Source organism: Meles meles, chromosome 7 (assembly GCF_922984935.1).
Source record: "Meles meles chromosome 7, mMelMel3.1 paternal haplotype, whole genome shotgun sequence".
Lineage (NCBI taxonomy): Eukaryota > Metazoa > Chordata > Mammalia > Carnivora > Mustelidae > Meles > Meles meles.
The window spans coordinates 61,565,502-61,590,190 of NC_060072.1; the positions used below are offsets into that span (position 1 = coordinate 61,565,502).

Consider the following 24,689-nt stretch of genomic DNA (forward strand, 5'->3'; position numbering starts at 1 on the left):
GTAAAATGTAGAGAGGGCAAATAGAGAGTTGTACTTTTTAGTTTGTACTTTTAGAACATCCATAGAGGCAGGATACCTAGTTTATGAAGACAAATGTTAACTAACATATGAGCATAGACACAATTTACTCATGTAACGTGTTTTCTCTAAAATCCACTCTTTCCCAGAAATTTAAAGATTAGATTACAATTTTGACATCTTTATTTGTTTATTTTGCTGTATGGTCCACTGAAAATTTGGGTTAACCCTTACTTATTCATTTAACCAGCAATAGTGTTGACCATAGTGGTGGTTAAAAATATATATATATATATAAATATTTCATTCCTACAGAAAAAGTTGAGGGAGACATATAAAGTAAAGAACAAGTTACTAGGGTGCCTGAGTGACTCAGTGGGTTAAAGCCTTTGCCTTCGGCTCGGGTCATGGTCTCGGGGTCCTGGGATGGAGCCCCACATCGGGCTTTCTGCTCAGCAGGGAGCCTGGTTAACGCCCGCCCACCCCCACCTGCCTCTCTGCCTACTTGTGATCTCTGTCAGTCAAATAAGTAAAATCTTAAAAAAAAAAAAAAAAGCAAGTTACTGAACAATATGGTAAGTGCTATAATGGAGATATGTCCCAGGGTCTATAGAAAAGGTAGAGCCAAATTTGTTTGTTTATTAATATTACAACAGCTGCTGCTGCTTCTACATTTGACAATTTTTTGACATATAATATTATATTAGTTTCAGGTGTACAGCATAGTGATTCAGCAATTCTATATATTACAAAATACCATAAATGTCACCATCTGTCACCACACAGTTATTACAGTGTTATCATATAATAGGGACATATATATACACACATATATAATATATATATTCCCCATGCTGTACATTTTATCCCTCTGACCTATTTATTTTATAACTGGAAGCTTGTACCTATAAATCCCTTTCATCTATTTTGCTATCTCCTACTGCCTTCACTTCTGGCAACTACCAGTTCTGGATATTTATGAGTTTATCTCTGTTTTTTGGTTTTTTTGTTTATTTGTTTTGTTTTGTTTTATTTTTCAGATTCCACTTACATAAGTGAAATCATATGATATTTGTCTTTCTCTGTCTAATTTATTTCACCTAGCATGATACCTTATGGATCCATTCATGTTGTCATGATAGCAAGACTTCTTTCTTTTTTATGGCCGAGTAATATTCCATTGTGTATGTATGCCACATCTTTATCCACTCATCTGTTGATGGACATAAGCGTAAGGGTGCATATATTTTTTCAAATTAATCTTTTCATTTTCTTCATGTAAATACTCAGAAGTGGAATTACTGGATTGTATGGTACTTCTTTGTTTTTAATTTTTTGAGGAACCTTCATGCTGCTTTCCATAGTGACTGGACCAATTTACATTCCCACCAACTGCACAAGAGTTTTGTTTTCTCCATATCCTCACCAACATTTGTTATTTCTTGCTTTTTGATACTAGTCTTTCTAACAGCTGTAAAGTGATATCTCATTGTGGTTTTGATTTGCATTTCCCTGATCATCTGTGATATGCAGCATCTTTACATATATCTGTTGGCTGTTTGTATGTGTTATTTGGAAAAATGTCTATTCAGGTCCTCTTATGGCAATTTTAAATCTCTTTTTGTGCAATGTCTGAGGTGCATGAAAATGTACCCAGGACAGATCCTCACTGATAGTAGGTTCTTAATATTGCTTATCAGGTAATAAACCATTCATAGGGAAGCCCTCAATCATTCAATAATTATTGATTGGATGAACAAAAATGAAGTTAACACTGTCTTCTTTTGAGATTATTGATTATTGTTCACCAGTTAAGGGGGCCAGCTGCAGCACAATGATCCATTTGGATTATTATTTGCAAGATTTTATCTCCACCAGTGGCTATGTAAGACTCATTAGCAATGTCCCCTTGGATTTCTGTCTTGAAACTGTTACTTCTGAATTTGTATTCTAACAATTTTCTTCCAAGTCTCTTTTGGCTGTGTCAAGAGTTCATTTGAATGCTGTTTCATAAGACAGCTGACTACTTCTGTCCTAGGACCATTGGTTGTTCTTATTGGTTGCTAGGTTGACAATAGGCTTCTTATAAATCAAACTTCTATATCCCCCATGACACATGAACATTCTTATTTTTACTACCTTTTTTACATTATAGACCTGATCTTTATCTATTTCTTTAGCGATTTTAATTTTTTATTTGACCGGGAGAGACACAGCAAGAGAGGGAGCACAAGCATGGGGAATCAGAGAGGGAGAAGCAGGCTTCCTGCTGAGCAGGGAGCCAAATGTGGGGCTCGATCCCAGGATCCCAGGATCATGACCTGAGTTGAAGGTAGATGCTTAACGACTGAACCACCCAGGCATCCCAGACCTGATCTTTAGAGAAAAGTCTAGCTTTACCTAACTTCTTTTTTTTTTTTTTAAGATTTTATTTATTTATTTGACAGAGAGATCACAAACAGGCAGAGAGGCAGGCAGAGAGAGAGAAGCAGGCTTTCCGCTGGGCAGAGACCCCAATGTGGGGCTCGATCCCAGGACCCTGAGATCATGACCCAGGCTAAAGACAGAGGTTTGACCCACTGAGCCACCCAAGCACCCCTCACCTAACTTCTTTTAAACACCCACTAGACATATTAATAACCTGTCCATAATGTACAAAGTCAGGCATGTAAACTAGAACTATCCTACTCTCTAACAGTCCAGCAAGACCATATAATGCTCTAGTAATAACCAGTAATAACCAGGATCATACTCCTTAACATAATTACATGTATCCCAGAAAGTACATGTATCCCAGACACATGTGCTTCTACTACTATCTACTCCTTAAACACAGGGAGGAGGAAAGTATTTGTAGGACTTTTTAGGTTTACAAAGGATTACTGACACATATCAAGTAATTTCACTTCAAAATCCACTTGCCTTGATCATTGCTCAATTGCACATAAAGAGTCGTAGTTTAAAGTTGGGGATGGTTTATGGGTTGGCAAAAAGAAATCACGTACACACATAAGATCCTCTCTAATGTAGATAAAACCTTCAGCCAAGGTTACAGAACTTAATAATGGAAATTAACAGACCAACAGAGCAGAAACAGTTGTGTATCTGGGGATAGATTTTCCTTTGATCTTTGGTTTCTTTAAAAGGAAGAATAATGAGGTGATGTTTTCCTTACAAGCAGGATCTTGAGAAAGAAACTGATTTCTTGTTGGGCCATTGCCCTTTAACACTCATGTTTACATCACCATTCCGGAACATCTCACACTAAAACATTTATGTAATTCTGTTTAGAAAATGCTCATAGACATTGGCTCTCCTGACTCTTGGATTATATCAAGTTAGCCCAGCAACACTTTCATTTGGAATTCTTACCCAGGTGTCCCTGAACCATTCCCCTGAATTCATTTTACCAGAAATCTGGAAAGCCTGTGCTTAGACCAGATTGGAGCCTCCTGTAGACTTTCTAGCTTGAAGAGAGAAGAAGAAATGTCATCTCAGCTATGAATATGAAGGATTTCAAATCCTGTATATAAACAAAAAATCCTTCCTTAATGGTTTTAATTATGAGATTAGATAAAGAGGATTTACGCCAGTGGGTTAAATCACAGGGCGATTCAGCCCTAGTATCCCGTAATGATTCTGGGGGAAATTTGGTTAATCCTTACAATGGAAACAATGAAGAATTTCACCAACTTTCTGAAGTTTCTGTCTGGTTTTTCTTTTGAAATAATTGCTTCATTATTATCTTCTTTATTTTCTCTCACAAAAATTCAAATTAAAGTGGTTAAAAAATTATGCATCCACACACATTTGCGCTCAAATTTCCCTTGTAACAGTGATTTCTACATTGCAATTTTTTCATTACATGAAAGATATCATTGTAATAAACTGCAAATTTCAACTCAGTAATTTTTTGATGGTGACTTTCTCGTATAGAGGAGGAAAATTTAAGGAAGGCCTTTTATTGGTGATGTTTATTGTTCTTCTAATTCATTGTTTCATATTTGTATTTTTCCAAACTATATTTTCACAATCCGTGTGGTCTTTCACTTCAGTAATACTAGACTTGCGTGAAGTCTTTAATTTTAAAGGTTGTATGAGTGGTGGTTAAGCTCAGATACTCTGGAGATACACTGTATGATTTTTTTCTTTAATTCCATACTACAATGTACTAATGATGTGACCTTGAACAAGTGTCTTCTCTGTGATTCAATGTAGTTTTACTGATACTTGTGAAGTGCTTAGAAGAGTGTCTAGCATTGAGTAAGGCTCAAGAAATGTTCTAATTAACTGTAGTGTAAGTACTTCAAATGAAGTGACAAGAAATGAGACTGCATTTCTAGGTGATTATTGTGTCTTTATGTTTAAAATTATTTGAATATCTTATTTTGGTACTTTTTTAAAAGTATGTGCTCTGAAACACATGAGTTGAACTTTTTAGTCCTTAAAGTTCTCTGGCTTTGAGGCTTCTTAACTGACAGATTGCGCTGCAATCTTTTTTACTACATTGCAGTATTCTTCAGGTTTATTTAGACTATAAGGTATTTCACCAAGTCATTCTTGACTTCTGATATAATTTCAGGCAGAAGCAGAAGTGTCCTTGACCTGGATCAAGCTAGCTTGGTTTTTTCACCAGTGACAGGGGCTAGCTTGCAAGAGCATATTGTCTGTATTCCTTCTCAGCTCCATGTTCAGCGACATCACTTTGGTAGCCTGAAATCAGCCATAGTGAAAGTATACACACCATGAAAACTGCAGAATGTCACAAATAAGCGCTTTCTTTTTTTCTTAAAAAAAAAAAAAAAAGTGAGTTAAATATATGCCACCATATCAGAGGACATGAATCCATTTAAAACAGATAATCAATCATTCCAGAACACAAACAAAATAAAATTCCAACTCTTTTTTCCTATTCAAATATTTACATGAAGATAAATAAAATATTATGTATCTATCTTCTTATAGCATGGTTTATGCACTTCAAACTTTATCTCGATAGATCACCTATCACCAAATATAATTCATCCCAGAATTTTCATCCTAATATTAGTCATAAAAATTCCCTGTATCTATAATCATCTTGACATTATCTTCAATAGTTACCACTGATTTAAAATTCTTTTGTTTAATTTCTAATTTGAGAATTATAATGTTTATATTCTAAATTTCCTTAATTTAAAATCATTCTTGGGAAAAACAAACAAACAAACAAACTCCCTTAGCAGATTAAAAGATTTTTTTGTCTTACTCCAATCATTCTGGTTTTATGTAATATTCATTGTAATTCAAGTGCTATATAGGCATTAATGATCACTTACATGCTTTAATTACTATCTTAGTGTTCTCTAAAATTAGGTGAGTCTCATTGGTCTGTTATTCACACAAATGTTTATTAATAAACATTGTGGGTTTTTTTTACTGAGAGCAGTATCTGAAAAAAGCACATTTTCCAGTACTTCTCCAACTGTGAGTGCCTTAAGGGTATCTTTGTATCTTAAGCATCTAGCAAGTTCCTGACACTTAGCAGAAGCTCAATTTTGGTTGATTGAAGGATCACTACAAAAATGTCTTAAAATTTACCTCTCTTGACCTAAGAAAGTACAATTTTTCTGAAGATCAAATTAAGAACCTGCCATATTCTGTTATCCTAACTATAAATTTACCAAGGGATTTTTACTTAATGGTCAGTTTATGTGTGGGAGTTGGGAATGAGACTCAAAATTTGAACCATTACCTTACACCCATTAATATGGATAATATTAAAAAGCAGAAAACAAGTCTTGGTGAAAATGAGAAGAAACTGTACCTCCTGTACAATGTTAGTGGAAATGTAAAATGATCCCGCTGCTATGGGACACAGTATGGCCTCAAAAAATACTGTGTTTCTCAAAAATTTATAAAAAATTACCATAAGATCCAGCAATTCTACTGAAAAGAATTAAAAGCAGGGTCTCAAAGAGGTCTTTGTACACTCATGTTTATAGCAGCATTATTCACAGTAACTGAAATGGGGAAGCAACCCAAGGGTTTATCAACAGATGAATGGGTAAGAGGAACATGGCATATACATTTAATATAATATTATTCAGCCTTAAAAGGAAAGAAATTCTAGGGGCGCCTGGGTGGCTCAGTGGGTTAAGCCGCTGCCTTCGGCTCAGGTCATGATCTCAGGGTCCTGGGATCGAGTCCCGCATCGGGCTCTCTGCTCAGCGGGGAGCCTGCTTCCTTCTCTCTCTCTCTGCCTGCCTCTCTGCCTACTTGTGATCTCTCTCTGTCAAATAAACAAATAAAATCTTAAAAAAAAAAAAAGGAAAGAAATTCTAACACATACAACAACATGGATGAACCTTGAGGACATGTTAAGTGAAATAAACCAGTCACAAAAAGACAAATACTGCATGATTTCACTTACATGAGGTACTTAGGGTAATCACATTCATAGAAACAAAAAGCAAAATAGTGGTGGCCAGCTGCTGGGTGGAGGGGGGAAATGTGGAGTTATTGTTTAATGGGTATAGTGTTTCAGTTTTATAAGATGAAAAGAACAATGCAGATGGATGATGACAGTAGTTGCACAATGTCATGAACATATTTAATACCACTGAACTATACACTTAAAAATTGTTGAGATGATAAATTTTATGTAATGTGGATTCAACCACAATGAAATAACTGAAACAAAATTGGTACACTATAAGTTTCACAAAGGCTTCCACCAGTCACAAAGCCAGTCCCAGGCAAACTATACCTAACATCTGAATAGTGCTTTGATGTTCAAAGTACTCTCACATAGACTTATTTCCAGAAAAAGTTTGTTCTGTCATTTTCATCTACTGACTATTATTTCTCCTTCTCCCATCCCCCTTATCATTCCACTGGGTTTTTTATTGTCTGGTTTCTTCTGAATAACTTTTTATATTTACCTCCCTCCCAATATATGTAGAAAACAGTTCCTCCAATTAAAACAAACAAACAAAAAAACCCATGAATTTTCTTCAAAGAGAGACTTGTAAGTTTTTAAATGAGAAGAGAGAGGGATGATAAGAAAGGATGAAGTGTAGGAGAAAGAGGGAATAAAAGGAACAAAATGAGAGAGGGAAGAAGGGAGAGAAAACAAAATAGTGGGAGGATTCTGCCTTCTGGCACTCAATAAGTCTGTCCTCCATTGTGAACAAAGTATGATTGACATAGAAGACATGCATGCTCTCCTCAACTGGCCTGTGGTATGTGCCTGTCAGTATAAGCATATGATAGTACTGAGTCTGAATCTAGTTTTTAAAGAAATTTAAAGAAAGACCGCACATGTCTCCTAAACATGAACCTAGTGTAAGAACTTCATCTAGTGTTCCATTAAAGACAGAGTACCTGCTTCCATACAGAGTTTTAACTCATGGTGTTAAACTTAGTAAGAGATAAAATGTCCATTTCAAGCATGATTCATAAATTTTGATCATGCAAATAGTAACTTTGTGGGCTATTTAAATGTTTGCAGAGGTAACCTGGACTATTCTCGATTTTTATTTCCAACTTGATTTGAAAGCCTAATCTTATTTAAAATGTGATGGCACAATCCAATTTCACACAAGCATTATGGCATTGATAATCTTTTCCTCATAGCTAGACTAGCATCTGTTCCAAGCATACATTGAAATTTCATGCAAAGCATAACTATACACTTATTCTTGAACTCAAACTCAAGGGAGGCAACATGAGATTTCAGAGGAGCTGACCTGATCAGTCTCTTCTTGTCCTCATAAAATCCTGACCTACTATAAACTCACACCCAAAATATCAGACTTAAGAAAGTACGACTGATCATTTTGAAGAGGTAGCTGTTTTAACTACTCTTTTCAAATAAGAGAGATAATGTATCTGAGCCTGACAGGAACTCCAGAGTCAGCATCTAACATTTCTAAGCAATTTAAGATCAGGGACCTCTCAGAGTCTAACTGTGGACCCACAGTGCATCCACAAGAGGCTAGACAAGGAGAAGAAGAAACAAACATATTTTATACTTAACAGATTATTGGTGAGAGTCCCCTTAGGTCATAATTGCTGAGAGCTTGGAGATCTCATGGTGTGTTAAATGTTCTTTTTGTAATGTACATGCACCCTTATATTTTCTCTATATTGCACTTTCCTGTGCTGTCTAATTATACAAGGTTCTATCCTATCCAATGGAGATTCCAAATTTGCCTTCTCAATTAACTCATGGATATTAGACAAGAGACTTGGGTTGTTTCTGTTGGACAGCAAAATGTGTTCTCTGAAATGTAAGTCGTTTGTGATACCAGAAAAGTATAGGCTTACACATTCCCAGTGTACTCCGTCTGCATTCATTTATTGGTACGCTAATAGCACCATTCACTATGATGGGAGTCTACAATTTTTTTTTCCTTTTTATTTTTTTTATTTTTTTATTATTTTTTTTTTCATTTTATTTATTTTTTCAGTGTAACAGTATTCATTCTTTTTGCACAACACCCAGTGCTCCATGCAAAACGTGCCCTCCCCATTACCCACCACCTGTTCCCCCAACCTCCCACCCCTGACCCTTCAAAACCCTCAGGTTGCCCCAACCTCCCATCCCTGACCCTTCAAAACCCTCAGGTTGTTTTTCAGAGTCCATAGTCTCTTATGGTTTGCCTCCCCTCCCCAATGTCCATAGCCCGCTCCCCCTCTCCCAATCCCACCTCCCCCCAGCAACCCCCAGTTTGTTTTGTGAGATTAAGAGTCATTTATGGTTTGTCTCCCTCCCAAATGGAATACTATGCAGCCATCAAAAGAAATGAAATCATGCCATTTGCGACGACGTGGATGGAACTAGAGCGTATCATGCTTAGTGAAATAAGTCAATCGGAGAAAGACAACTATCATATGATCTCCCTGATATGAGTCTACAATTTTTTAAATCTCTAAGACAATATATTTTAATGTTACTATGATATTTCATGGGAGCAAAACCATCTGAAATTCATGAAATCAATAATAATAGTTTCAATAATAAAAATAAAATGTACCTCATTCCTGATTCCCACATTTCAATTCAGGGTACAAATACATATTCAAACACTTGAGTCTAAAGTTTAAGACTAAAATTTATGTCCATTTACTGACATTCTCAGTTGCTCAAGTAAATAGTAGATGAACTATAGTATAAAAAGAAGAAATATGTATGTCCACAGAGCCCATGAATCCTTCATAGAGTTCTCTATATTTCCATTTCATTCTCCAGATCCCCTGCCTCCATCAGCAGCATTGAAATAGGTAGCTTTTCTCACATTGCTCTGGATTATCACTGGGAGTGGCAAAAAGTAAGCACTCCTTAGTGTGATCATCTGGTATAGGGGATCAGATTCTCAAGGAACTAGTCAAAATTACCCTTTTAAGCTTCATAAATACTTGGTATGCATTACCTAATTAATCCTCATAGAAACTCTTTGAGGTAGCTGCTGTTATTTTCTCTAATTTACAGATCGAGAACTAAGAGAGAAGTTTTGGTGGTTATAACTTGTCCAAAATCATGAGCAGTTGGTGGTAGGACCCTTGGGAAGATGCCCTGTGGGAAACTGATACTCCCATTTCTCAATAATCCTAGCACACTCTGTTTTCTTTCCAGTATTGGGACAGATGGCTGTTTCTTTAGTTAGTAACAGATGACATAGTTATCCTGCATTTATGGCCATGATATATATTAAATTTATATCTTTAACAACTACAATCAAATATGTTGCACACAATATGTTCTCACTATACTGTGAGAAGCATTCACAAACTAAGACCACGTGTTAAAGTAACAGGGCCACTCTCTCATCCACAGACAATGTCCTCTCTTAGAGGTGAAAAGACAGGAACAATTGTCATTCTCTTTTAAGTTTTTTTACATTTTAAAAAGAGTCATCTAATAGGAATAGCTAAATGTTTATGGGATGTGACTCTAGTTTTCAAAGCCCACCAGCGACCGTTTTATTGAACTTTGGGTGACCAAAGACCACCCGAGCTGTTGGGATGTGGTCCAGGGCTATTATCTAGACTGTATAAATCACATTGGAGGAAGTTACTTCTGTGCATAATGGTGTCCTTAAATAGCTTATGTGTTCCATACTTTAAAATTGAACATCATTCATTTTTAAAATATGCACATATTTGCTCAAGGAATAGATCAATAAGTGGAAGACCACTCACTTTAAGGATACAACATCTCACTTATTTCAGAGGGCATCCATTACAATTAGGATGCTTGGTCCATTTTCCTTAAAAATATATTTCAGAATAGGGCAATCCCCACTGGGAGGGCTAGTGATACTGAGAAGATTTCAGGAGGAAGTATAACAATAGCAGGACTTTGAAGAAAGGATGAGAACTTAAATTCGTGGGGAAAAGGAAAAAAAAGAGCCTATATTTAATAGTCTGAGTGCTGTGAATAAAAGTGTGAAGGCAGAAGATAAACATGTGCCATAACCCACTCATCTTTTTCTGTTCTACACCATAGCAGCCAAGGGCTGCTATAGACCACCGCGACTACAGGCAAACATTATCCCCATTTTCAAATAGGCTGTCCTCACAGCCCAGCAATCCCACAATGCTTCTGCGTCCATTTCTCTATTTCATGCTCCACAAGGAGCATCTCTGCTTCCCACCCTGCCTGTTCTTGCTCTGTCTCTCAAATAAATAAATAAAATCTTAAAAAAAAAAAAAGCTACTATGAACAGTCATGTATATGCTTTTGTGGGAATATAAATTTTCATTTCTCTGAGACAAGTTTTCAAAAGTATAATTATTGGGTTGTATGGTAGATGTGATGTGAGAAACAAAGGCAAAAGAAAAATTAAATTTCCGTTCTACTTACCGCCCATTGACAAGTCCTTGAAACAGGCAAAGTGACATTCCTCTAGAAACTCAGCTGCCTTGATGTTAATACTTTGCTACAGGCAAAACACAATCTTAGCTTAACATTTATCCCAATCCCCCAGGATCCTGTAAGTCTACTTTAACATAAAAAAATTCTTTGGAAATTTCCTTTATCTCTACCCCCAATATGCATGTTGGCAATCATCCCCCCAGTATATGGCCCAATGATATACATCTGAAGGGCTTCATGACTAGGGTCTTCCTAGACAGTAATAAATGACCTTTTCGTACCAAAACCAACCCTCTCAAGGCACTGGAAACCCTGTTTCCAAAGTTCTTTAGACACTTAAACTATCCTGAAGCCTCCTCCCAACTTGAAAATATATGATCGGCCATTCCGGCTCTTTCTGCCCATAGGTTCTGACCCTGTGCTTTACTAAAACCGTCTTTTTGCACCAAAGACATCTCAAGAATTCTTTCTTTTGTACATCAGTTACACGTTGTGTTCTTGTTTAAGAAACTACGAAGTTGTCTTCCCAAATAGTAGCTATAACATTTTACATTTCCACCATCAGTGTGTGAGTGATCCAGTTTCTCTCCATATCCTTGCCAGCATTTGGTATTGTCATTCACTTTTTATGTTAGCCATTCTGATAGATATGTAGTGATATCTCATTGTGGTTTTAATTTGCATTCCCCTAATAGCTGATGTTGAACATTCTTTCATGTGCTAATTTATCATCTGCATATCCACTTCTGTTGTCCTTTCATGTCTTTTGCCAATTTTCTAATTGTGTTGTTTGATTTTCTTTTACAGTTAAATTTTGAGACTTCTTTATAGATTATAGGTATCACTCCTCTGCTGGCTATGTGGTCTGCAAAAATGGTCTCCCAGTCTGTAACTTGTCTTTTTATTCTCTTAAAAACTCTCTGCATAGCCCTAGATCCCAAAGATTTTCTTCTACATTTTCTCTGAAAGTTTTATAGTTTTGTATTTTACATTTAAGTCTGTAATCCACTTAAAGTTAACTTTTTTATTAAATATGAGGTTTCTGTCTTTTTGCCTATGAATGTCTAGTTGCTCCAGTATCATCTGATCAAAAGCCTATATCCTTTCTCCATTGGATTGCCTCCACACCTTCACCAAAAATCAGTTGGGCATATTTGTGCGAGTTCATTTCTGTTATTTATACTATTCAAATGACCTACGTGTCTAACCCTCTAATGCAGGATAGTCAGAAGAAAGGCAGGCAGGGAAAAGAAGCTCCCGCACTAAGAAGAAACCACCCTTAAAAGGATTTTACACCACCCTGGAAGGAGCCCTCCACCTTTTCACACATGATAGGTAGATGACAAAAACCTGATTGGATGACAGGCGCTCGGAGAGTTAATCGGATCAAAACAGCCCTCCAACCAGCCCATTAAAAACCCCTAGACTTAGGAACTCCAGTGGCCGCCCTCTCATGTCCTCTCCCTCTTGGGGAGCTTTGTACTATCACTCAGTAACTATGACTCAGTAAACTTGCTTTGCTGCCTGCCACTCTTCCTGTGGTCTACCTTTTCATTCTTCAAAGCAGTGTGACCAAGAACTGAAAGAAATCCTGTAACGCCTCACCAATTCCTTACTCACAGACACGGGACTGAGGTCCCTCATTACAACTTGGTGAGAATGGAGTTTTAGGATCCCCTTGGAACCTTCACTGGTGTGGTGGGGAAAATGGAGTTATACATATTTTCTTTTCCTGCATGATTTGGCTGGAGTAGAGTGGTTATTGTCTAAACATTGTCTGTCTCTTAGGCTACCCCTTTCCTGGGCCTTCGGCTAGAAAGAGCAGGCTTTTCTTGGCAATTTTTTTTGTCTGCATCCACTAGCATCTCCAGATTACCAGCTTCTTGAGCTCTATGTTTGGAATATACATGGCAAAAAGAACTCTCAGAGAATTCACCACCATATTGTTTCTCGTGTCCTGAGATCCTTAGATAATCAAAGTAGAAATTTAACTCACAAAATTTTACCTCCAGGCTAGATCTTTTCTTTATGGTCTGGAAATAAGGATCACAATACTTTATTATCATCTGCTCCTGTCTGTCTCAAAGATACCTCAAAGGTAACTCATTTAAAGCTGAACCCACTCTGAATGTTGCACTATATCTTCTCGACATAGAAGCCAAAAATTTAAACCTGTTCCTAACACTCTTCTCCTATTCATTTTGAACCGTATGAAGTCCTCCTGTTTTTGACTGAAACTTTTTTTTGTCTACCCACTTCTCTGTATCTGCATGCCACAGTCCTAATCTGAACTATGCTCATATCTAATCAAAATCTTCTGCAAAGTCTCTTGTCTGATCTACTTACATACATCTTCCCTGTTCCAAATTCTTTTTTTTTTTTTTTACTATTTTTTTTATTTATTTTTTCAGCATAACAGTATTCATTCTTTTTGCACAACACCCAGTGCTCCATGCAAAACGTGCCCTCCCCATTACCCACCACCTGTTCCCCCAATCTCCCACCCCTGACCCTTCAAAACCCTCAGGTTGTTTTTCAGAGTCCATAGTCTCTTATGGTTTGCCTCCCCTCCCCAATGTCCATAGCCCGCTCCCCCTCTCCCAATCCCACCTCCCCCCAGCAACCCCCAGTTTGTTTTGTGAGATTAAGAGTCATTTATGGTTTGTCTCCCTCCCAATCCCATCTTGTTTCATTGATTCTTCTCCTATCCCCCTACCCCCCCATGTTGCTTCTCCATGTCCTCATATCAGGGAGATCATATGATAGTTGTCTTTCTCCGATTGACTTATTTCACTAAGCATGATACGCTCTAGTTCCATCCACGTCATAGCAAATGGCAAGATTTCATTTCTTTTGATGGCTTACTGGCACAAAAACAGACACATAGATCAGTGGAACAGAATAGAGAGCCCAGAAATCGACCCTCAACTCTATGGCCAACTCATCTTCGACAAAGCAGGAAAGAATGTCCAATGGAAAAAAGACAGCCTCTTCAATAAATGGTGCTGGGAAAATTGGACAGCCACATGCAGAAAAATGAAATTGGACCACTTCCTTACACCACACACGAAAATAGACTCCAAATGGATGAAGGACCTCAATGTGAGAAAGGAATCCATCAAAATCCTTGAGGAGAATGCAGGCAGCAACCTCTTCGACCTCAGCCGCAGCAACATCTTCCTAGGAACAACGGCAAAGGCAAGGGAAGCAAGGGCAAAAATGAACTATTGGGATTTCATCAAGATCAAAAGCTTTTGCACAGCAAAGGAAACAGTTAACAAAACCAAAAGACAGCTGACAGAATGGGAGAAGATATTTGCAAACGACATATCAGATAAAGGGCTAGTATCCAAAATCTATAAGGAACTTAGCAAACTCAACACCCAAAGAACAAACAATCCAATCAAGAAATGGGCAGAGGACATGAACAGACATTTCTGCAAAGAAGACATCCAGATGGCCAACAGACACATGAAAAAGTGCTCCACGTCACTCGGCATCAGGGAAATACAAATCAAAACCACAATGAGATATCACCTCACACCAGTCAGAATGGCTAAAATTAACAAGTCAGGAAATGACAGATGCTGGAGAGGATGTGGAGAAAGGGGAACCCTCCTCCACTGTTGGTGGGAATGCAAGCTGGTCCAACCACTCTGGAAAACAGCATGGAGGTTCCCCAAATTCTTTTCCATGTTCAGCTGGAAGGACCTTTTCAAAACACTTTGATTATTATCAATACATTTTTTTATTGCTTGTAGGATATTAAAATCTTCAATCTCACCTATAAGCCTTACACATATCTATTGTAGATGCTCAATAAATATTTGTTGATAAATAACTATAGTAACATTTTGGGTCCATTCATCCCTGGCTAGATTAAAGTGACCTAATGGAGAGACATATCCTGAAAACTTAAGCACCCTCAGTGCAATGGCAATATATACATTTTTAATGATGATGATCTTAGTGTTCTAGTGAGTTTATCCAAGGAGATTACATTGACAGAATGGTTCAAGGGGAAGTTTATGCATAAGTAATAACAAACAGCAAATTATTAATTGTCCTGCTATTTCCCATATCAAATGAATTTGTCTCCTTAATAATCAGTATTTGTTTGCAACAGAAATATCCTTAAATTTCTCAAGTATATATGCATTTTTAAAGTACTTCTCACTTATATTGGACATCTAGAAAATATTCTTAGCATTTTTACAGAATAATACGTTCAGAGAAGGGCTAATTATAAGTTAATAAAAAGATTAACTTTGACAAAAAATGACAGGATTATAATAAAATAAGATTGTTCAAATGGCCTTCCTACATAAATGTTAAATTATCCTACTTCTTCACTGCATGAGCTATGTATATTTGCTGTTGCATCCATTGCAGAATACTGTCAAAATATTGTTTGAGGCATTAAGAGTAAATAAAGGAAAGATAAAATAGTGCCTCTCCCCTTGAAAATCATATAGGTCATTTGAGGGGGAAATCATAAGACAACTAGAGACTATAAAGAATGAAATAGATTAGCTGTAGGGCTAAATTAAAAGAGAAGGCAAAGTAAGAGAGAAATCAGCAAAGGATAGGTAAATTAGAGAAGACTTACTAGAAGAACAGTTAGGGCTTTAGGTGGGAGACACAGAGAAAGAGAGAGAAAAATGCAGAAGCAGGAAACAATACAGGTAAAAGGTAGAGAAGCAGAACACGTAGGGCTTAGGCAAATAATAGTAAAACCACAAATCTGGAAATAGAGTAGGATAGTCAAAACAAGAAATTTCTGGTAAATTTGACAAGCTATAAGTGAGAGGTTGTCAGGATATGAATCAGAATGCAGTAACAGTATGGACTCTAAGAGATCAAATAGTTTCTAATCTCCTTTCTTGCCACAACCAATTTATATTTCAGATTTGTAAGTATTGCTTAAACTTCAGACACAGTCTCCAATACATTAATTTTGCGACCTTGGATTAGGTTCGCATTTGAGTGAACTGATAAAGCACATTCCAGCTACGACTCTTATAGCTTGTATGGTTGGGATAGGATTCTGTTTCGCATGTGCAGCCTCTTCCATTTACAGAAAGAATTTTAGTCTAAGTCATTTTAAAAATTGGCCAGAAGTGAGTCCTGTGAGTCATATAGAAAAAAATTTAGCATTTTATTTTGTTGGACCCACTGAAAATTTAGATTATGAAAATACTTAAACACAGCCAGGATTGGGTCCTTTAATATTACTATTAGTTATAGTTAGTTTACTATTAGTTTATATTTCCTCCAATTTAGAAATGTTCTTTTATGTATTTGATTTTCTGCTGTGGTGTTTCTTCATCTGATTTATAAAGGTGCTTACCATGGAAGGAGGAAATATGTTATCACATGAACTCGAGCATAATTACAACAACTTTCCAAGAAAAATCCATTTGACCAAGCATATGGAAGAAAAAAGAATCTCTCTCACATTAGAAAAGAAAATTTCAGGAAGTTATATAATTTAAGACTCTCTTAAAATTATTTCAAAAGTTCAATTGCTACCAAATTCAAAGGTCCACTTAAGGGTTTATGCACACAAAGAGTTTACATGGAGTTGCTGAGAGTAAATTAAACTTTGAAGGAAGGATGGACATTTAAGCATTTTTAAAGAGAGAGGGAGATTTAGTTATGACAAGATTCAGCTCTGAGAACCCATATATTTTTATTAGTTGGAGGACGAATAAGTATTTAACATTTGTTGAAGGTTCACTATGGTCAGACTATGTGTTCTAATACTTTTATAGGCTTTAACACACTTAATCTGCTCACAAGTCCTAAGAGTCAAGTGCCCTTGTCTCTATTTTACAGAGGAGGAAGTTAAGACATGGAAAGGACAAGTAAGTTGCCCAGGATCACAGAAGTAGTAAGTGCTAGAACATGATTGAACACCTGGCTGACAAGGGCTACAGTCTGTGCCCTCTGCATAGTGCTTTTAATCAGAGCAGTTCCCAAGTGTGTAGCCTCTCCATGTGTCAGGCCTTCTTGTACATTTTTTTTAGTAATCTTCACAGGAATTCTAAGAGCTGGGTATTACTCACCGACCTCAGAGATGAGGAATTGAGATTCGGGAGGTCCAGGATTAGAACCCCTGCTCTATCTCCTGTTTTCAATAGCTCTGTTTCCAGTTTGGCTAAAATACAGGGCTGTAAAGTAAATTCATAGCATATAAATTGGATAACTCAATGAAGGCCAAAAATAAAAGGATATGAGGCAAACATTTTAAAATTAGACTTGATTCTTAAGACACATTCCTCAGTATCTAGGTGCTCAGTATATTTTATTGAATGAAAGAATGACTGAATGATTGAATATAAAGAATGACTGAATGATTGAATATATTATTACACCAGCTTCCCCTCTGGACAGTCAATGGTATCATGCATCACTAAAATAAATAAAATAATCACAACCAAACATTATTTATTTTCTTTCTTTCTTAAAATACTTGCCTGTAATCAGATTCTACTGATCCAGATCACCTACAGAATGCCTGGGTTGTAGCTTTCCAATTTGAATATCCACAATTCTAAGAGGTCTATCAAGTTAGCAAGATTTTCCACTGTATTATATTTTTATTCAAATGCTAAGCATCCAACAATACAGAACATAATCATTCTTTATTTTTTTTTAAAAAGCAGCTTTCTCAGTACTCCATGACTTTTTTCAATTATTGCTTAGACTAACCTCAATTATATTTAGGCTGCTAGGCTCAAATTTTAAAATGTTTTATTTCAATTCACTCCAAAATCTTTACTTTTAAAAACAATGTTTTACCCAAAACTGTATTCCCATCTCAAATGTTTCTAGAGGACTTTCAGTCAAATCAGTATCAGCATGGTTTGTCTCATCATTGTTCTTCACATCACAGAGAAGTGTTTCCAAACCTTCCTCTGCTAATCTCTTAGAAATGCTTTTGTTTCATCTTGAGTCTCTTCATGTCTCAAAGAACATGAGAAAGAAATGACAAAAATAGAGAAAACAGGATCATTGCTCTGGTCCTTTGTTTTCCTGTTTCTTCAACTGTGGGACTACAGGAGGCAATATTATTAACCTACGAATTCACATTTGTTTGTTCATATTTCCTTCTTTCTGATCAGTATTTTTATTGAGCCTAGTGTGAAATGAAAAAACAGCCTTCTTTTATTTCCCTTACAAAGTATATGACAGTGAATTTAACTTTGTTTATTCATAAATTGCCTTCTAAAAGAATTTGTCATTATATATCTTAGATATTATCTGAAACCTTTTCCCTACAGAGTCAATAACTTCTAAGAAAAAAAAAAGAAAACTTAAAACTTAAAAACAACAACATAAGGTCAAATATATGGTCTGTTCTCTTATTTTAAAATTTAGCAACAATTTAGCAATATAGTTTCTGTAAAATTGCCTTTGTTATTAATTGGCCTTAGATTAATTTTTTTTTAAGATTTTATTTTTTATTTGTCAGAGAGAGAGAGAGGGAGAGAGGGATCACAGGCAGACAGAGTGGCAGGCAGAGTCAGAGGGAGAGTCCCGCTGAGCAAGGAGCCCGATGTGGGACTCCATCCCAGGATGCTGGGATCATGACCTGAGCCGAAGGCAGCTGCTTAACCAACTGAGCCACCCAGGCGTCCCGGCCTTAGGTTAATTTTAATGGATAATATTTCCATCACATATAACTCAGAAATAAATATTTGAGACCATATGAATCTATGCAAAATAAACTGTTTTTCCTTCTCTGTTGAAGCCCAGCTAAGCTATTCAAAGCCTACAATTAGCAAGTTTCTCCTGCTATTCCATAAAGGAGATGGATCCAGTCGTTAGAGCTGATAGAAAATAACATAAAAAATTCAAATGAAAATAAGTTGCTGTTACTGCCTAATTGAGCTCTACCTACCATTTGTCCTCCTGCTTATGGTTGCTATTGTTTTTGGTTTGTAGGGACCGAGCGCCTTTTATTTTCACTTCAGAGATGGAGTACTTTATTACAGAGGGTGGGAAAAACCCACAGCATTTCCAAGATTTTGTGGAGCTTTGCTGTCAAGCTTATAATATTGTCAGAAGGCACAGTCAACTGCTCTTGAACCTGTTAGAAATGGTAAGTCCCTTGGGGAAACAACAAAAATAATAAGCTTCATTTATGTCTCTCTTTCAGTAGTCTATTTTTGCTAATGGCTTGGCATTCCCCAAAGAGTTATTCAAACCAGAAAGGAATGAACAAACTAAAAGTACCATTGTATAACTTATAAACACATTTCTTAATAATTCATTCCATTAGTTCACAGTTATTTTCTCAAACATTTCTATTCACAATAAAATTGATGTATTGAGAGGTTATCTCAGTATATTTTGATTAAAGATTATGGACAGTAATTTAGAATATTCTATCAATTATATTGTGCTTAAGGAGTTTTCTAAAGTACTTTAAAGAATACTAGATTAAGGACAGTAATTTAGAATATTCTATTAGTTGTATTGTGCTTAAGGATTTTTCAAAGGTACTTAAAAAAATTCTGTCTCATTTACACATTATAGCAATCCAATGACGTAGACCAGGCAAGGATTTTTCTTGGCTCCCCTCCCAATCTCTGCCTTTTTCCAGATTAAGAAACTGGGGGTCAAAGATATAAGACAACTTCCTAGCAACTCAACTGTATTTAGTGGTACACATTGGGTCTACTGAGTCATGTTCCTATATGAAAATTTAAGTTTAATTCCACTGCCCAATGTTAAAGAGATAAAGACTAGATATACATGGTGAGAAGAGAGGGATCTGATAGAAATATCTTCTAGGAGAAGGATGTGGGGATTCCTTTAGGCACATACACACTAGGAAGTATTGCAAAATATAGGAGAGAAACACACCTTTGATAAATCAGTATGGTGTTTGGAGTGAAAGCAATCATAAAAAATAGCTGGTTTAGAACCTTCAGATAACAATAATTCTACTAGATGCTTTTAAGGGCACAGATTTCTTAATTCTAATAAGATCATGTTTCTCATCTATCAAATGAAGATAACAGCATCTACCTTGTAGAACTGATGAATAAGTAACCTAATAGTGAATGTTTTGCAAGAACATTATACTAAGTGTTTTATGTGTATTAATTGATTTATATTTCATAATAACCCTTTTGGATAATTAATATAAAGCATTTAGCGCAGTGACTGTCATGTTGTAGGGTTCAGTTAATTTATTATATGAGATCCTTATTAATCCAAAAGAGCAGAGTCACATAGAGTATCCCCTACTCATGTGTGGTTATTTAAATTTAAATAATTAGTATTGACTAAACTTTAAAATTCAGCTCCTCAATCTCACTAGCTGCATTTCAAGTGTTCAATAGCCACACATGGCTAGTGATACCATATTGGACAACACAGATATAAAACATTGCCAACATTGCAGAAAAGTTCTATTGGGTAGTGCTGAATAAATGTTGACCTTTTTGCAATGAAGATATGACTGGATCCTTGTTTTAACTTTCAAACAACATAGGCACCTTACAAAATATTATAAACATGTCATCTATCATGTGTAAAGACACTTTGGTTTCTTTATGTGTGAACTAGACATATAAAGTTTTGCTCATCTCCAGAATTTTCAAGTTGGCTCTTCTAATAATAGCCAGTGATTCATACTGGTAGATTTGCATTCTATCTCCAAACTCTATTAAGCCATATTGCAATCATAAGATGGTTTATGGCTCATAATCTGTTTTCATACCACAAAGGAAACTTTTCAAGGTCTATCTCTGTGAACTTGACTCCACTTACATATAAATATTTAGGTAGTATCATTCTAATATTCTCTGAGGCTCTAACAGGCTCTAAATCATGAATCCATGAGTTCATGAGTATTTACTGTATGCCAAAACTGTGAGGATACATTAAAATATGAGACCTAGGCAGCCTTAAAATTTTCAATATGATAAGGAAGATAAAATACATGTATACAATAAATGAGGTATCTAGCATTTTTAAATGTCTATAATGTTATAAATAACTACATACAAGTAGTAAGTACCATACTCTAACAACTACTTGAACCAGCCACAGATATTTTAAAAATAAACCCAAATTAGAAAAGCACAAATACAGATCATGCTGTTTCTCAGGTGACACTACAAGTATGCTGAATAACAAAAGTGAGCATGCCAAAATAATGTGAAAAGACAGCTGTTTGAAAAACTTGATTGAAAAATCTATTGGTGGGCCTTTTTCTCTTGTTTAATAAACTTTTCTACCTATCTAAAAAGAAAACTTCTAGCATATGTGTCATAATATATAAAATAGTTACTGAAGTAAAGAGTTTAGGGGCACCTGGCTGGCTCAGTCCAGTTAAGCATCCAACTCTTGATTTCAGCTCAGGTCATGATCTCAGGGTTGTGAGATCAAGTCCTAAGTGGGCTCCATGCTGAGTGGGAAGCCCGCTTAAGATTCTCTGTCCCTCTCTTCTTCCCTTACTTACACCCGTGCACACTCTCTCTAAAAAAACAAACAAAAAACTATAATGTAAACAGTTCATGTAAGGTTTTTTTTCATTTAAAAGAAGTAGATGCTGTTTTAATCAAGTATCTGAAGTAATTTTTCATAAAATAATATTAAAATCAAATGTTGAAGGTTTCTGTTACATCATACACCCAAAATAACAATCTTCCTATGTTCTAATTATTCAAGTCTTGACTTCTAGGCTAAGGAGTAAATTTTGGCAGTAAAGAGCACTAATTCAGATTAAGCAAATAATCTTAGATTTAGACTCATAGAAATTGAAACAAACCAGAAGCAATGTGAATCAATTAGACCAATGAATAAATACATATGAAACAACAGTATGTTATTCCCTCTGTGTCTGATCTTTTACCTTTCCAGTCTCTGCTTCCGAGGTTTCTTTCTTATGGGATTCTGTTGATAACCAAAGCATCAGTAAAGGTTTCAGGACATTTTCTCTGGCATAGCTTCCTATGAAATAAAAACTGAATTTAAATTTGTGAAGGATTACTTTCTGCCCATATGGGTAATCAATATTTCCCTCAATTTGCTCTCAAATGTTGTATTAACTTCTTTTAAAAGAACTCAATCTACTACTCCATGACCAAGTTACAACTTGAGAAATAATTGACATGGGTCATAAATTCTATCTTCTGTGAATGGTCAGTATCCAGGATTATGAGTCACAAGTGTTCGGTGAGTCTAGTATGGGGTTAATGGCTCATCCCTTGTTGAGAGCAGCATATTTCCAGATATCCACAGTCCTTTTTATTTACTCCTGGGAGAAGCAGGGGAAAAAATAATCCATGAAATTCCCATCTTGCTTAAAAGCAAAACATCTGTAGGAGACCCAAGAGTGTTGCTGGCTGAATTCACTAACATAAAAGCCTGTATTTCATCAGCTTTTCTCTCATTAAAAAATCAATATCAGCTATTATGGAAGGCTCCCAAAGAACATAGGGACCATTCACCCAGTTTAAAATGTTTATCACACCCATTATTATATCAGATATTTCCCAGAAGAAATCTTTCTAACTGTTCTATGTGGTGGCAAAGAGTGTCTGCTTCCCTAAGCATAACTATCAAAATAGCTTTGGACTTAGTAGGAGGAGAACAGAAGCTGAAAATTTACAAGTGTTCCTGTTCCAAAACAAGATGGGATTGGAAGAGAGACAAACCATAAGAGACTCTTAATCTCACAAAACAAACTGAGGGCTGCTGGGGGGTAAGGAGGTAAGGAGAGGATGGTTGGGTTATGGACATTGGGGAGGATATGTGCTATGGTGAGTGCTGTGAAGTGTGTAAGCCTGATGATTCACAGACCTGTACCCCTGGGGCAAATAATACATTATATGTTAATAAAAATATTTTTTTAAAAAAGGAACTTATCTCTTTATCACCTGTATCTGTTCATTACCTATACTAGTCTAGCCACTGTTTCCTTTTCTTATTGTTCCAATTAAAGTAATTACCCTAGGCTAAGAGGTACTGGGACCACATCTCTGTGAGTCAGAGAACTGACATGACTAAGTGGACCCCAGAATGAAGTTGTCCTTACTCTGATGACAGGGTCACAATACTCAAAGTCTCCTCTCTCAACAGAGGCAAAATTTGCACTTGTTACCTTTAATCAACCACATAACAAGGAGAGAACTGGGTTCATCTACTTTGAAGCCGTCTGCACTTCGTAGTCGGTGTATAATGGGGGTGCGGGGAGAAGAAGTAGTAAGCATAGAGTGTACTTCCCAAGAAAATGTTTGATGGAGTTATAAGCAAGCAGGTGTGAATTCTGAGTATCCAGAGAAACCAGAAAGCAAAGCAATTCAGGCCTAGGTAAGTAGCCTCTTCTTAGCAAATTGACCCTCAGAGTCTGGTAAAGGGGAAACTTTCACAATAAGAACACAGATGTCTCCAGAATGCTAAGTACAAAACTGAAAAGATAAAGCCTAATCTAGACTGTAGTTGCTGCTGGGAATATACCTCTCTATGGTTGATTTTAAATTTAAAAGCCAGGGTTGAACTTGCTACTTCTAGGCTTTTAGTACCTTATAAGGCCAGACATTTTTTTCATTCATTCATTCATTCATTCACTCACTCATTCATGCATGCATACATGTATTACTTCACAGACATTAAGTTCTATTTGCAAGGCTCTGTGCTTGGCAATATTAAAAATTTAACATCGAATAACTCATTTCTTGTCCTCAAAGGACTTCAGAGTGAATGTGATAAACATATAAGTGAACAAAACAGTACTTGAAAGAGGTGCGAAGGAGATTGCATTACTGTGCAAAGAAAGCAGTAATTAAATCTTATCAAGAAAATCTGTGGTGCTTCAAGAAGAAAGACTTATTTAAGCTGCACTTTCAAAAGGAAATTCAATAGATAAGGAGGGAAAGGAAAGGAATCTTGGTTGAGAGAAGAATATAAGTATGTGTGGAAGCTCAAAGAGCATGGGCGTGACATGTGTTGGAAATAGAGGTAATCAAATGTACTAGTCTGTGGTACAAAGGAGACCTAGATAGCAATTGATGAAATGACAGATAACAGATTATAAAGGGCATTTATGACCAGAATGGGGATTTTGGACTTTGATATATAGACACCTGAGAACCTCGAAGTTTCTTTGCTTTTAGTGAAGAGAGTACTATCATCTATCTTGGACTTAAAACAGACAACTCAGAAGTTATGTAAGTAGAAAGAGAGGGATAAGAGAACTAGAAAAAGGCTATTCAAGTTATCTAAGCAAATGAAGATAAGGAGCTGAGTGAGGATAGTAATTCCAGTGCGAAAGGGAATGAATACAAGAGACTATTGAGGTGGTTTTTGTAGAATAATGTATCTGACATTGGGAGTCAGGAAGAAGAGAGAATCAAAGAGGATATGAAGTTCTTGGTTGTTGGACAATCGTGGCAGTTTAAATGGTGGTGTGAAACAGGAAAAAAGAAATAGGAAAACAGGAAAAAGTCTATGGGAGAAGAGAATTTGCTCAAAATTAGGTATCATGAATTTTGATCATCCATGAGGAGTAGCAGTTAACAACTTTCCAGGACTACCTGATCCATTTCATGGTTTAATTACCATCTATATGTTAACGACTCCCAAATCTGTATTTACAGCGATATGCTTTAGATTCTACCCAGCGCTCCAAATATATCCAATTTATCACCCAGCTCGACTTCCTACTTATCTTTAAAATCCAATAATTTATCTTTTTTCTTTGTTCCTAAACATTCTCCTACTTTAGTCTTTTATTTGGCCTCACTTTAATACACTTTCCATAAATAACAATGATGATCTTTTAAAAACA

General features: G+C 36.2%; 1 protein-coding gene across 2 annotated transcripts in view; it reads left to right on the forward strand.

Annotated features, from left to right (window-relative positions):
• Nucleotides 1-24,689, forward strand: part of PIK3C2G (phosphatidylinositol-4-phosphate 3-kinase catalytic subunit type 2 gamma) — a 327,581-nt gene that overhangs the window by 212,777 nt on the left and 90,115 nt on the right. For both annotated transcript variants that reach the window (XM_046012794.1, XM_046012795.1), the window contains one exon: nucleotides 18,830-18,986. In XM_046012794.1, the coding sequence (XP_045868750.1) occupies nucleotides 18,830-18,986 (157 nt within the window). The remainder of the gene's footprint in view (nucleotides 1-18,829; nucleotides 18,987-24,689) is intronic.